The sequence below is a fragment of the Rhinolophus sinicus genome, chromosome 3, assembly GCF_057876585.1.
Source record: "Rhinolophus sinicus isolate RSI-liver-muscle chromosome 3, RSI-T2T, whole genome shotgun sequence".
Lineage (NCBI taxonomy): Eukaryota > Metazoa > Chordata > Mammalia > Chiroptera > Rhinolophidae > Rhinolophus > Rhinolophus sinicus.
In genome coordinates, this window is record NC_142503.1 from 132,413,454 (window position 1) to 132,428,161 (window position 14,708).

General features: G+C 39.9%; 1 protein-coding gene across 4 annotated transcripts in view; it reads left to right on the forward strand.

The window, feature by feature from the left end:
* Positions 1-14,708, forward strand: part of FMN1 (formin 1) — a 380,104-nt gene that overhangs the window by 335,413 nt on the left and 29,983 nt on the right. For all 4 annotated transcript variants that reach the window (XM_074327933.2, XM_074327935.2, XM_074327934.2 and 1 more), the window contains 2 exons: positions 6,882-6,933; positions 11,788-11,937. In XM_074327933.2, the coding sequence (XP_074184034.2) occupies positions 6,882-6,933; positions 11,788-11,937 (202 nt within the window). The remainder of the gene's footprint in view (positions 1-6,881; positions 6,934-11,787; positions 11,938-14,708) is intronic.

Sequence of the window (14,708 nt, forward strand, 5' to 3'; positions counted from 1 at the left end):
CTTTTAGGAGTTTTATGATTTCAAGTCTTACATTTACGTCTTAAATCCATTTTAAGTTCATTTTCATATATGGTGTAAGAAAATAGTCTAGTTTCACTTTTTTGCACGTATCTGGTTTTCCCAGCACCATTAATTGCAGAGTCTGTCTTTACCCCATTGTATTAGGTTGGTGCAAAAGTAATTGTGGTCTAAAAGATTAAAAATAATTGCAAAGACCGCAATTACTTTTGCACCAACCTAATAATACATATTATAATATTCTTGCCTCCTTTGTTGTAGATTAATTGACCATACTGGTTTGAGTTTATTTCTGGCTTTCTATTCTGTTTAATTGATCTATGTGGCTGTTTTTATGACAATATCGTGCTGTTTTGATTACTCTAGCCTTGGAGTATAATTTGATATTAGTTAGAGCGATGCCTCCAACTTTGTTCTCGTTTCTCAATATTGCTTTGGCTATTCAGAGTCTTTTGTGGTCCCATGTAAATTTTAGGATTAATTGTTCTAGTTCTGTGACAAATGTCATTGGTGTTTTGATAGGGACTGCATTGTTTGCCTTTTAAGTTGGCAATTTGGTGTCTGTGGAGAAAACTGGATTTAGTGTGCAAAGCAGGGAACCTATAATAGGTTACTATACAGAGGCTAGAGCTTAAAGAAGGAATCTTTGCTCTCAGAAAGCTTACTTTTTAAAAACAGATCCCTGCGTCATTATCTTTCATTTAGTATTGAGGAAGTGAATCATTTAATCAGCTCAGAGCTTATATAATTCAATGATCATTAAGTGGGAAAAAGAATTAGGTGAGAATAGTCATAAGCACATGTCCCCTCACATCTACCCTCTCAACTCACAGGTATGTGTAAAATTATAAATCAGTTTCTTTATTTCGCTCCTGAACATTAAATAAAACAAAAATGGGCTGAAACAGCAAATAAACTGACTTTAGGTTGGACAGAGGGAACACCCTCCTGTAGAAAAGCCTTACTGGTCATGGTAAGGATATTGGCTTTGTGAGTGAAATGGGCAAACAGTGAGATTTTGAGCAAAAGACACCCAATCTGACTTGAATATGATTATAAAATTATCATCTATGGAGAGTGGTTGTAGACATTCTTAAGAGAGAGAGCAGCATTTTGCTTGAAATTTTGCAGTATTCATCCCCAAGTCAGAGAGCTAGAACAGGGATTACTAGCATTTGCTTCTAGCCAATCAGTGCTAAATGGCTGCCATTTTTCAATGCTCTAGGATATTATGTATTATGTTAATCTCTGACATTCAGTACATCCAATAGTCACAACCACCTTGCAAGGTAGATTTTATCATTCCAATTTTATGGGTAAGGTTCAATGGAATTAAGTGACTTCCCCAGGGTCTTTCAGTTAATAAGTGGCAGAGCAGAAATTCAACCCAGGTCCACCCAACACCAATCCCAAGCTTTTTCCACTATGCTACACCTGGATTTAACTTTTTTAAAACAGCTGTCACATTGGAAGCTTAAACTACCACCAGCCTCAACATGACATGGAACTATCAAAGATCTGACTGCAAAGATTCTGATTCAACCAAGCACTGTGCCCTTTGCATGTAGCCCCCATAACTATGTGAGAGGTAGGTATTATCATCTTCGTTTTACAGAGAGGAAAACTGGAACACAGAACCCATACAGCTTTCCCATGATACTTAAGTTCAGAGCTGGGCTTAAAACTTGGCATTTAGCTATCTTGAGTTCCGATTTGCATTCCTTGGGCCCACAACCATTGAATAAAAAGGGCCATTTCTGCTTCACTTGATAGGCTACAGTACTTATGAATTTCAGAATTGTTATTGTAGGGTGATTTCATGATAACTAATGAGACAATGGCCATGAAATGAACCAGGAAACAAAATTCCAAGACATTAATGACTTACACAAAAGCAAATAGTCTTTCTTCAGTAAAAGCTGCATTAAATAAAATCCACATAGATCTCTCTTAAACAAAAAAAAATAAAAAAATAAAAAACCTTCGAAAGAAGCCATGTTGCTTTCTGTCTGTAACATACAATTATGAAAAAATAACTATTGTGCTGTAATAGAGAAAATTAAAGTTTAAGAAAAGAACCATAGTTGTACCAATGACAGAAAAATTACATGCTTTAGGTAGGTCACCATGCAAACTTAACTCTCAGCTTTCTCTGAGTACTTCCAGACCTTACCATTGTCACACTGTGTATGCAGTCTTGATAAAGAAGTTTGGAAGACAAACTTGATGTTAGGCGAAACTTCTCATTTTCAGTACTCTGATTGGTTTCCTTTATTGCATTTATTGTCTTAAACTGAGACTCTCATCAGGCTAAGGAGCTACTTTGGTCCCCTGATTTAGAAAATTATATTTAACTCATTGCAGACAGTGTGGCACCTTCTTGTGAAAGAAAGAGGAGAGAGAAGAAAGCAAGGTTGGGGATGCCATTGTTTCTCTGTGTCCCCTGGTGCTGTGTCAGTATGTGAGAACTCCTCTAAACTCAGTCTTCTGAGAAGCCTGCCCCTCCCAGCCCCCACACACCACACACATAGGACCTATTTAAACTGAAAAAAAAGAAGCACCTAAATATTACTATCCCTGTGGCTTTGTAGAACAGAAGTCTAAAAAAATCCCACACATACACTCCTGGCCACTACTAGCCAAAGTTGTAGGTGAGGACAATTTTCATCTAAGACTTGCCATCTTCAATGCAAACATTGTCTCTCCCCACTCGCTACTCCCACACACACACACACACTTTTTTTTTCCTGCTACCCTTTATCAAAAATTACTCACACTCGGGGCTGCTGGCTGGCTCAGTTGGTTAGAGCCCGAGCTCTGAACAATGGAATTGCCGGTTCAATTCCCACATGGGCCAGTGAGCTGCACCCTCCACAACTAGATTGAAGACAATGAGCTGCCACTGAGCTTCCGGAGGGGCAGCTGGATGGCTCAGTTGGTTAGAGTGTGAGCTCTGAACAACAGGGTTGTGGGTTCGAAGCTCTCCACAACTAGACTGAAGATAATGGAAGCAGCTGAGCTTCTGGAGGGGCAGCTGAGTGGCACAGTTGGTTAGAGCGTGAGCTCTCAACAACAAGGCTACCGGTTGGATGGTGGGCTGTGCCTCCTGCAAGTAAAGATTGAAAACGGTGACTGGACTTGGAGCTGAACTGCACCCTCCACAACTAGATTGAAGGACCACGACTTGGAGCTGATGGGCCCTGGAGAAACACACTGTTCCCCGATATTCCCCAATTAAAAAAAAAAAAAAAAATGACTCACACTTGATCTTATTCTCTCTGGTTTATTTGTCCGTCTTCCCCAGTTCTTTGGCGACCTTTGACTGTTTTCTTCACTGGAGGAATCCCAAGCATCTAGAATAGGGCCTGGCACATGGAATGAAAGAACAAGCCCACCTATGTCATTATGTCAGTAGCTACTAACAGCTTAAGTCAGAGCTTACAGAGCCAGAAATGGACAACAGAAAGGTCCTCTTTGTTCAACAGGGTATTAGAAACTTGTCTTTGTTGTTGTTGTTGTTGTTTTTTGTTTTAAGTTAGGAATGTTCATTTAAAACCCCTAGCTTCTCTGGAAAAGGTGAAAGATCTGGTAACAACGGCAGGTGCCTTCCTCCCTTAAATGGGCCATGGCCTTCTCATTTCCTTATTCCCTATTGGCTTTCCTACACTGAGACTGTGTCAGTTCCAGTGTTGAGAATCTAGGGGTCAAATTTTAGAATATTAGAATTCTTAGACTCGGTTTACAATGACCTTATTTGATATTAGAATTTGAGTATGTATAACCCCAGTCTTTAAACATTTTCCTTTCAGGTAATGTCTTTTTGTTTTGCTTACAGCATTTTGAAGACTTAAAGTGTATAATCACATGGATAGAAATTTCACACAGTGGCAGAGGAAATATCTAGGCAAGTCACACCATGAAGGGTGCTGCCTTTTCTGCCTGTACATAAACCCTCTGCTTGGAAAAATTGAGATCTCTAGGTTCTTATTTTCCTGAGGACTCTTTTTTACCCCGCACCCTCGAAGATTGTACTGTATGCATTGCCTCTTAATAATACCTCTTTTTCATTTGGATGCTGTTTTTTTTCCCCAAAATAACTATATTTATAAAGCTATTGCAAAATCTTGTCCAATGCTTGACTCAGTTTGGGAAGGGTATTTCTTGTCACTAAATTTATATGCAGTGACAGCTTGACCATAGTCTGCTTAGCACAGCATTGAAGCAGCCAGTCAGGAACCAATGGTGACTAAGACCAGCAAAGTTGCTCCAGGAAGATCACTCAGCCCTCAGCAGAATTTTCCTCTTGTCTGGCCATGCATGTAATTAAGAATCACTGAATAAGAACAAACCACTAGTTTGTTTCACATTTGGGGGAACTTGATGTAGCCTACGAGAGAAATAGGTTGCTTCTCTATATCTGATTGGCTAAGAACCAGACTAATTCACAGAGATTCCTGCTAGGAGGATAGGGGGAAATTATACCGCAAAAGATAGCTGTAACTATGTCTTTACCTAAAACAGTGTAGTTATCAAAGCCAAATCATTGTAATGTAAAAGGAAATCATTTTTGTTAGTTGAAATTTACCGGACTTAGAGAAAATACTATACAACTTTAACCTTACCATCTTCTTTAGCCTATCTTCATATTCTAAATATAAAGTTATATGTTTAGGAAACTTAGTATCTCTCTTTTCAAGCGATCTTTATCCAGTACATGCATTTTTGAGCTAAAATTATTTACTACCCTGTTTCCCCAAAAATAAAACCTAGCTCTAATGTGTCTTTTGGAGCAAAAATTAAGACCTGGTATATTATGTTATGTTATATTATATTATGTTATATTATATAAGACCCAGTTTTATATTATAGTAAAATAAGACCGGGTCTTATATTAATTTTTGCTCCAAAAGACGCATTAGAGCTGATGGTCTGGCTAGGTCTTATTTTCGGGGAAACACGGTATATAGGCACTTTCCATGTTTCAGGCACAACAGAAAACAAGCCAGACGAAGTTGCTGCTTACCTAGAGCTTAAATCAATTGCTGTATAATAAACAAAAGGGTAAACAAGTAGTCTGTCAGGTAGATAAAGGCCATGGGGGCAAAGGTAACATGAGGAGACTGGGAGGCGGTGAGGGCAGGGTGTGTGGCAGGGGATGATCTTTTATTTAGTGAGGTCAGAGAAGGTGATATTTGGAGTGAGGGGGCCTGTCATTCAGAGACTGTGGGCAGGGTGTCCCAGGGAGGAGGAGAGGCCAGTGAAAAGGTCCCCAGTGCACGTGCTCAAGCCTCAGCAAGGTGGCCAGCCATGTGGGAAGGGAGTGAATATGGGAAAGAGGCGGTAACGTCAAAGAGGAGCCAGAGAGCAGATTGGCAGGGATTTCTGGGACATTGTCAAAACCTTAGAGATAATGTCAAGGGTGATGGCAAGCTGTTGGAAGCTTTTGAGCATGGGAATAACTTGATAAAATTTACATTTTGGAATCAGTGAAGAAGTTGATGATGATGACGGACTAATAATACCTGTCACGTCATTTATTGAGCATATATTATGTGCTAAGCAGTCTACATGTACCGGGGGTGCCAAAAAAACTGTATACAAGTGAACACTGGTCAACGTTGCTCAAGCAGTAGTTTGCCGTAATCAGAAGTGTCTGGACGCTGATGGTAACCACTTTGAGCACCTCTTGTAATTACAGAAGTCAAACGTGACTTGTATTCATCTTTTGTTATCAGTATATGTTGAGTATTACAATTTTAATAGTTTTTTCCTTTCTTAAAATGTGTATACATTTTTTGGCACCCTCTGTATTATTTCATCTTTCTGACAGATGTGTGATAATAGTTACCATGGCTATTTTCATAGGACAGATGATGCAGTAACTACACAGTTGATGAGTAACTTGCCCACAGTCTCACAGGTGGTACAGGGCAGAACAAGGCTTAATAAAATAGGGATCTTTTAAAATCCTTTCATGATTTTCATGGAATATCACAATAGGCCCTAGATATGATTGATTTTTTTTCTCCATTCATTTTTATATCATTGTAGGCTTAAATGAAAGGAATCTTAAGGCTCATAGAGATTATGACTTGCCTATTTTTTCTAGACAGTTTTTACATGTAAGAGTAGCATTATATAACAATATTATCTCCTAATCAGAAAAAATATGTAAAAGAAACACCCAATTTGTTAAATTGTCCCTAATTAAATTGTCTGTAGAGAGTACTGGTTCCTAATCTATAAATTATATCTCAGCATCATTGACTTTCTTACTAGTAGTCTTAAGAGTGTTTTTCAATGTCTATAAAAACATTATTCTGAGAAAGGAGACCATAGGCTTCCCAGATTGCCATGGCGGGGAGGGGGCGCTGTGGAGTGGGGCTGTGGGTGTAGACACAGTATGTGCAAGGATTCCCATGAATTTGTTTGAATCTTAGCAGAACTGCTGCACGTGGTACTGGTTTGTTATATTTGGGGAGGGGAGAAAGTGCTGAGCACATCAAAGGCTCACAAAGAGGCCAGCTAGAGCCAAGGCGAGCACATGTACCAACCTGGCCGGGATTGTTCCGGTGGATGCTTTGGTCCAGGTGTGATAATTAACATCACCCCCTCTCACTCCCAAAAGTGTCCCAGTGAGAACATCAGTTACCCAGCCCCCATTGGCTGTAGCTATTACCAAGAAAGCAGTGGTGGCAGATGGAGCGAATAGAGTGCCATCTGCAGGACGTATGGTAGGGACCGCCATCTCCTGAATTCAGACTTATTTGGATAATGAATGGATATAAGGAAAGTTACAAGATGATACAAAGGATGTTACAGAAGGAAATACTGTTTTGATCATAGTTATTTCTCTTCCACAGCCAAAAAAGAGCATAAAATGGAAGAAAGCCACTTGGAGAATGCACAGAAAAGGTAAGCTGCTCTGACTTGGCCCCAATTCTTTCTTTGACTAACCATTTTTATTTTTTATTATTATTACTACTACTACTACTACTACTATTACTACTACTACTAAGTACATTCCACATTGCTGTGAAGCATCAACACCATCCATTTTCTGAACTTTTCATCTTCTCTAAAGGCAACTCTGTACCCATTAAACCATAATTCTCCCTTTCCCCAGCTCCCCAGAAAGTCACCATTCTATTTCCTGTCTCTGTGACTTTGACTACTCTAGTTACCTTGTCTAAATAAAAGTATACAGTGTTTTTTTTTCCTTTTATGACTCGCTTATTTCGGTTAGCATAACGTCTGACTAGCCATTCTTTTGGCCCCGTTTGTTAAGATTGTGCTTCCGCGAGCAAGCACAGTCTGTGGAAGGCTGGAGTGAAAGCACCATAACGAGACTTGGGAATATTTTTCCTCAAGAAGCAGGGGATCATCCAGAAGTGCCTTTCCTGCCTCACACGTCATGACACTATTTTCCTCTGTGCCTCCAATACTCTGCCCCCTGAACCACTTCATAGGAGTTAGAAATGGTGTCATCCTTCTTTGTATTGCAACTAGATTCAACCAATTATTCCAAACACCGAAGAGACTTACTATGTCTTTTCCTAGATCCTAGAGGATATTGTAGGGAGAAGGGACTGACTTCTCTGTATGGAAAACTCCCCCAGAATTTGGAAGAGTCCTCAGAGATCTTCTATTCAATCTCTCGCCCATGTCAAGCCTCTTGTTTGCTCTTCTTTCTCTTAATAGGCACCAGAGTGGAACCATCCACATCACCTAAGTAATCACCAGCTATGGTCTCTCATAGGCGTTTTTCTTTGTCTGTTGACGAGGTTAGTCAACTTGGCTAACCCTCCCTCTTAGAAGCGGGCGTAGGACCATGCTGAGACCTCCTCATATTCAGCACAGAGAATTGAGATAAATGTTGCTGGTACCAATTCTAAATTACTAGAAAATTAAATAAGAGATAAGAGCAGGAAATTGCATATAAGGAAAGATGAGCTTTACAAATGTGTGAGGAGTCCATTAAATGTAAATGAACAGACTCTAGAAATAAACCACTTTCCTCCTGAGAGTTCTGAAAGCTTGTAGACACTGCTGTGTGCTGTGCTTGTTGACAGCCACCAACCTCTTGGCCTGCTTCCCACTATAATTGCCAATAAAATTAAAATGCAGATGAAAGCGAGGTGAAGGCAAATCTTGCATTTTTCTAAGTGCAGACATGTTCTTGAATCGTGATTATCATCCTTGCAGGATAATTTGCGAAAAACAAGACAATCACATGGTTATGTTTTCAGATTTTTGTCCCCCTTTCTTGGCCTTATCCCTATAGTAAACTTTCCTTCCTGGTTGTAGAAAAAGGAATCCATCTGTGTTATAGAAATATGCAGCATGTATCAAAAAGACCATCAACAAGGGCGCAAGAGTATGAGCGCAAACAGAAATTCGGTTTCTGGGATAGATGTCAAAATTTCTAATACATCTTCACGAGTCTTGCTTCAGGAAAAGGGGGCCCACCTTAGAGGGGCTGACGCTGCTGCTGTGCGTTAGCCATGCTGGGGGTGGGGGGGTCATAAATTCTGGTTGTCAGCGTTTTCCGTGACTTTGTGGTGAAGGTAGTCTAGCTTTCATGTCATACATGAAATATGTTCAGTCCCATCTTTAATGTAGAAACCACAGTTGTTTGGTTACACTCTTTCAAGAGGTTGGTGGTCAGTGTTGCAATATTTGTGTGAGATTTAGTAAATTCTTATGTTTGATTTTCAAGAGAAACAATTTACTCTGAGGCTAAGGAATATTTGCTTTTCCTAAGCAGTTTCTGAAGGCATGCATGTAAAACAATAAGCGGATGTGTTCCGTTCTGGCATGTCAACCCTGCAAAAGTAAAACCGTTCACTTTGCTACGGGCTCTTTGATATAATCATTGTCTGTACTTTAAAAATGTTTAGCTAAATTAAAAAGATACAAATCTGACAAGGAATCGTAGCAGGGAGAAAAGAAGTCAGGGAATAGTTTCAAGTGAAGTAAAAAAAGTTTTATAAAACATAACATATGATCAGAAATCTGTCTTTTAAAAGTTGGAAGCTATTTTAGAGTCATCTGCTGACAAGCAGAAGTTTCAAAAAGCGTGATTGCCTCTTTGTCTGCTGGAGAAAATTCTCCTGGCCATTAAATATTGATAATTTTCATGTACAAATTTCAGAAGATTTTCAATCATCAGTCTTCTTTGAATCAAAATTGAATTGGAAAGGAAAAGAGTTTTGTTTGAGGAGGACAGCGTTCTAGACTTTATCGGATAGTTGTAGGTTCACAGTCTAGCGTTTAGCTTTTCCTTGAACAAAGGAATAGCACTGAAATCAAATAAGGCACGTCCTCAGAGCAGCTCCCTCTCTGTCATAGTTGCAGAGTGTCAAAGCCAGGCCATCCTCTGAGACGCTGTTTACTTTAGTTCTTCTGAAGAGGTTCGCTTGCTTTCTTAGTTTCCAAAACACACAGGGGGAAAAAGTGCTGAAATTCTGTTTTTTCCTTTTGTTTTCACCCCCTTTGAGGGTTAGCAAGCAAGACCTCACCGCTCCCCAGAGGGAGAGGTGATGAGAGTACATGGCGAACTTCAGTTTAGAGCTGGGAAAAGGGAGGTCCGCAGGATGATGGCATGCTTTCCTCGAGCTCTGTGATAACCCCCAAACAATGCTGTCATCCTCTAAAACTGCACCGGTATGTGCAGTAACTTGGTCTCACGGTCTAGACTCCACATAAGGCCAGAGGTGTTGGGGTGATCCAAGGAGGCCAACGACAGGGGCTTCTGTGCTCTTCCCTATGTCTTGCTGGGAAGTAGGAAGATCATTTGTTCCCCCGAAGACTAAAAGTGAAAGAGGTTCACTTCTCTATGAATGCACAAATAAATATGTTTCTGCGTAGAAGGTGAGCATGGGAAGAAAAAGTAATGATGTGCTTTGCTGGGGGTAACGCAGGTTATGCATGATGGGGGGGGACTGTGTCTAAAGTGGAAACAAAATTAAGTAACTTTTATTTCCACTGGGAATCAAGGGGCCACATTCTGCCAATGAACAGGGGCATTCAGTTTTTCCGGGTCTCTGTTTTCTCTTCTGTAAAATGGGAACACTGGACGAGTTGACCTGTAAGCCCCTTCCAGTTTTGAAGCCCCAGGACTCTATAAGAAATTTATGGCCGGTTCCTATAGGTCACATAACTCCCTATTTATGTATTTCCATGCCACAGTCAATATAATTTTCATTCTGAATGAACTAAAATTATATGCCATAGAATATACAATTGGTGTTATCAGTATTTTGCCTCCCACAGAATTAGGAGTCGTGTCTGGATGAAAGAGTATTTGCTACTTTCTTCCAGTAATGCTTTTGCTCTATAATATATATGTTTGGAATTATAAGAGAGCCCCTTAAGAAATTACTGCAGTTATTGCCTTTCTCCACTTATACACTTCCAGTCTTTTAATAACTGAGAACCAAAATTCCCTGACCAGTAGTTTTAATTTGCATTAAAAACAGATTTATTATTTACAGAAGCACAAAGAATTTATGGGCCTCAGAGCTGCAGCTCCAGCTTGGATCTTGCCTAATCATAGCCATGGAATCAATTAACAGTTCATCTGTGAAATGTGATAAAATCTTATGAGATACATATTGACCAATAACTGAGAACGAGATGAAAGTATGCTCCGTACTAGTAACGGGGCTTCAAGGTTTTACAATCGCCATTGAATAGAGTTCCATTAGGAACTTAGTATTCAGGATGACCACAAAAATAATGCTGTGTCTGAACAGATGATAGAGCATTGAGTAGTAATAAACCTGGCCAGCCATTCCTGCTTTGATTAGTTTCTAACACCCTAGAAAAGGAGGCCATTTATTTAATGATTCTTGCTCATGGCAAATGAGCTTGTGAGGCTTGGGGTGGGTGAGGGTGGAGGGGGCGAAGATTGAGTGCAGAGCTATAAATTGCTGCAAAGCTGGTGCCTCCAAGAAGGGCTGCTTGGGAGGCCCAGGTAGTCTGGTGTGCAGTGGGCCTCCATGGGGTAGGTCAGGAGGTTCTTCGTGATATCTGGGAATCTACTTTGTAAACCCTGGACCAGACTGGAGGTCATTTCTTAAGATCAAATATGGTGTTTCATCCAAATCTTGCTATGCCCTCAATCGTACCTGTTTTTGTACAGTGGTGGCTTGTATTCTTGTATCATATGAAGCTTTAAACTATAGCCTTCTTAAAGATCGTAGAGGCTAGGTCTTTTATTTTACCCTTGAAAAAAAAAATTCTGAGTTCAATGCTGAGTGATTGACCCCGGTTTACAAAGCCAGCAGATGCCAGAGTAAGGATAGAACAGTCTTGATTTTCCATGAAATACTCAACAGATTAATTATCCCCAATGGGCTCTCTAACTGACCACTGCTAATGCTACAAAATCAAATATCATCAGGGTTCCATGTACTCATTAAACCTCAAGTGAAGAGCAGATACATGACATGCATTTGAGATGAAGAGCAAACTCAAAAAGTTTTACTTCCATACCCCCTGGAATTATACATGCTGGATGTTTTATGGATAAGATATACCTGGGAATATCTCCCATCAAGTTGAATTTCTTGGAAAATCGGCTTGAGAAAATAGGTTTTCTGGGATTTAGGATAAGCCACAGTAACTCTGAGGCAGGGCTCCTGTGTGAGAGAATGGACATGTGGGAAACCGCCCCCAGTGTCCCCTCTCCTCACCCTAATGTGTTTTGGTGTTGACAGTTTCTCACCCTCTAACTCCCTATGTCCCCCCTCTCTCCCGTTGCAGTTTTGAAACGACAGTGGGGTATTTTGGGATGAAGCCAAAGTCTGGTGAGAAGGACATCACACCCAACTACGTGTTTATGGTGTGGTACGAGTTCTGCAGTGACTTCAAGATGATTTGGAAACGGGAGAGTAAAAACATATCTAAAGAAAGGTAAGATTCTAATAGGGTCATGAATCCCTCCTTGGAGAGTCCAGGAAACTGCCGTCTCCAACCGAACAAAGTGTACTCACACGTGTCAGTATTGTCTTTCAGACCAAGTGGACATCAGGAAGGATTATTGCCTCAGGGCGCAGAGGGAAATTCAGGGCGGCTTGCTGTCCACACAAGCAGATACTCTCACGTGGTTTGATAAGTTACACTTTCTTAACCCCTTCCAATTACTAGCTAGTAAATGAAAGGGGAGCTGTGCTAATTTGCAACAGATTGCTTCTCTGTGTATTTTCATGTTGGCCCAGGCTAAATGAGGCAGCCTTGCTGTCGCAGACAGTACAGACAAATAAAAGTGAATGCTTTTCCCATTAATATACTCAACTTGCATCAAAGGGAAATCTCTGAGACTCAGGCCACACTTAACACAGTGTTGAAGCCCCGCTCTGGATTTACAGCACCACTTCTGACTCCCCGTATCCTGCTGAGGACATCAAACTGTGTGCCGCTCAGCCTCATTGCAGCCTCCTGATTTTATTAGTTGGGGTAGAAGAAAAAAACTTCTGCTCTGAATATGGGGGGGTGGGGGGGGAGAGTGTTCTTAGACTGAATTTGGCCCTGTTTATCAGAAAAAAGCATTTCTGCTTGATCACTGTTTTGATCAAGTAGCCACTGTCCTTACAAAGGGTGTCATGGATTTAAGCTTCAAACAGGTCTTGCTACTACTCCTGCAGAACAGATGCATTCAAAGTTAAATAGAAGGACACAAAAAAAAGAAAAAAGAAAATCCTACAAATTAAGGGAAATGGTTTATTGAATTATAGCATCTATGTCACTATACATTAAGACCTAAGATTCCTTAGTTCAGTATTCTCGTTCTTTGTCATCAGAGAAAATGTATATGCATAATATATCTACATACACAATACACTAATATGTTTCACCTTTAAAAAGCTGTTTTTTAAAGTGGTCAAAATTTAGAGATTTTTTTGACCCAGTATTACTGAGTCTTTAAACATTTTCTCAGGGAATTTTTTTCAAAAGCCTGCTTTCTTTCCAAGGAAGTTATCGAGCTTTAAAAATATTTGTCAACATATCTTTCCACCATTGCCTCTTTGGGAACATGGGAATTAAAGTGAGTACATACATTATGTAGAGAAACTGAAGCAGAGAAATAGTTAAGTGACATTGTTAAGAAAATAGATTGTGGACAATAGAATGAAAAAAGAACATCTTGACACCCAACTTATTTATTCTTGCCCTGCAATCACTTATTTAACCATTTCAGCTAAGATAAACTTCTGTGGAATAAATTCTGTGTTTTGTAAGCCTCTGAGGAGAGTGGTAGTGCTAAGCTCCTTTCCTTCTCCACGTCCACACTCGGGGAAATCCAGCGGTGGGCTCCAAATTACATGGCCTTTGCTTAAGATTTTGCACCTCACATTTTGAGCATAGTCCTCAGTGAATTTGTCCTTGAGGGTGGAGCCCTAAAACATAGTCCAAAAAACAACGACAGAGAAAGTAATTAATTGCTTTTCATTGTAATAATCTTCTGTTGAAATACTTAACTATATTCCAAATTAAGGCTTTTTTCCTGTCACTGAAGTTAGACCAAACAGGTTGTGGGCCTGCAATGGCGGTGCCAACTGTCCTTTAAAATGACACATCCTCTGATTCCTAGCCACAGGCATTTGCAGCACTGTTTCCTGGGTGCAGCTGGTGAATTGCCCACTTCTCACTCTGTAAACCAACACCTTTAAAGGGTCATGACTTCACAGGACCCTTTTCAGTTCTTCTCATTGAGCAATTTCAGGGTTCTCTTCATTCTGACTGTGCTTTGCGAGATGGATCACCGAGGTTTCCAACCTAAAACAACATCTCTGAAAGTTAATGATGGCTCATAAAATATTTTTGGAAGCAGCTTGTTAACGAAAACCTATTTGCTAAGTAATGTTAACAAATCACTGCTCATCCAGTTAAACAAATTGATTAATATGTCGAATTTTCTTGTGAAGTGAGGATTTTTTTAATAATTACCCTCTGTCTGCTAAGGATTTTAGCTTTTAAACTGTTGGAACCATATATTATTATGGTAAAATAAGCAAATTAGCTTGAATTCTGTTGTAATTAAATGAGAAACAATATGATTACTTTGTTTGGATACCTAATTAATGATGTTTGATATTATCATTTTTATTATGTTTTTCCCAGAAATCCAATAAATTCCAACAATACTAAATGTCAGGAGGTAATATAGCACAGTACGAAGTCATCCTCAAAAATAAAATTCATGACCAAATGGAAACCTGATGGCTTGTAATTAGTAGCAAAAAAAACCCCATAATTTTGGATCCCATCCAAAAAAAATTTAACTCACTTGATTTTTAGACATATTGGAAGCCTAACTAAATTCCCAAAAATCATTGGGAAAAATTAAGGATCGATAATAGTATTTTCAAAGGGACAGGTTCACTTCCAAATGAAATGAGCGTGTTGAAAACTACCTTAGGCCACTTGAGATCAATTTCCAGTGGCAGAGATTCCTTCCTTCCTCCTGTTCTCCTTAGTATGGTTTCCATGAATACACATTAGCTTAATGCAAAATGAGATGATGCCACTCCACATAGGGTAACAACTGCCCCTCCTGAAACCCGGAACAATCTCTAAACATACAAATGACTGTCTAAAAGTGTCCAGGGTCCTCTTGCCTTGTGAGCGAACCATAAACCCTACCACTAAGCTGAGCGGGTGTCAGGACATGGCGTTTCACCGGC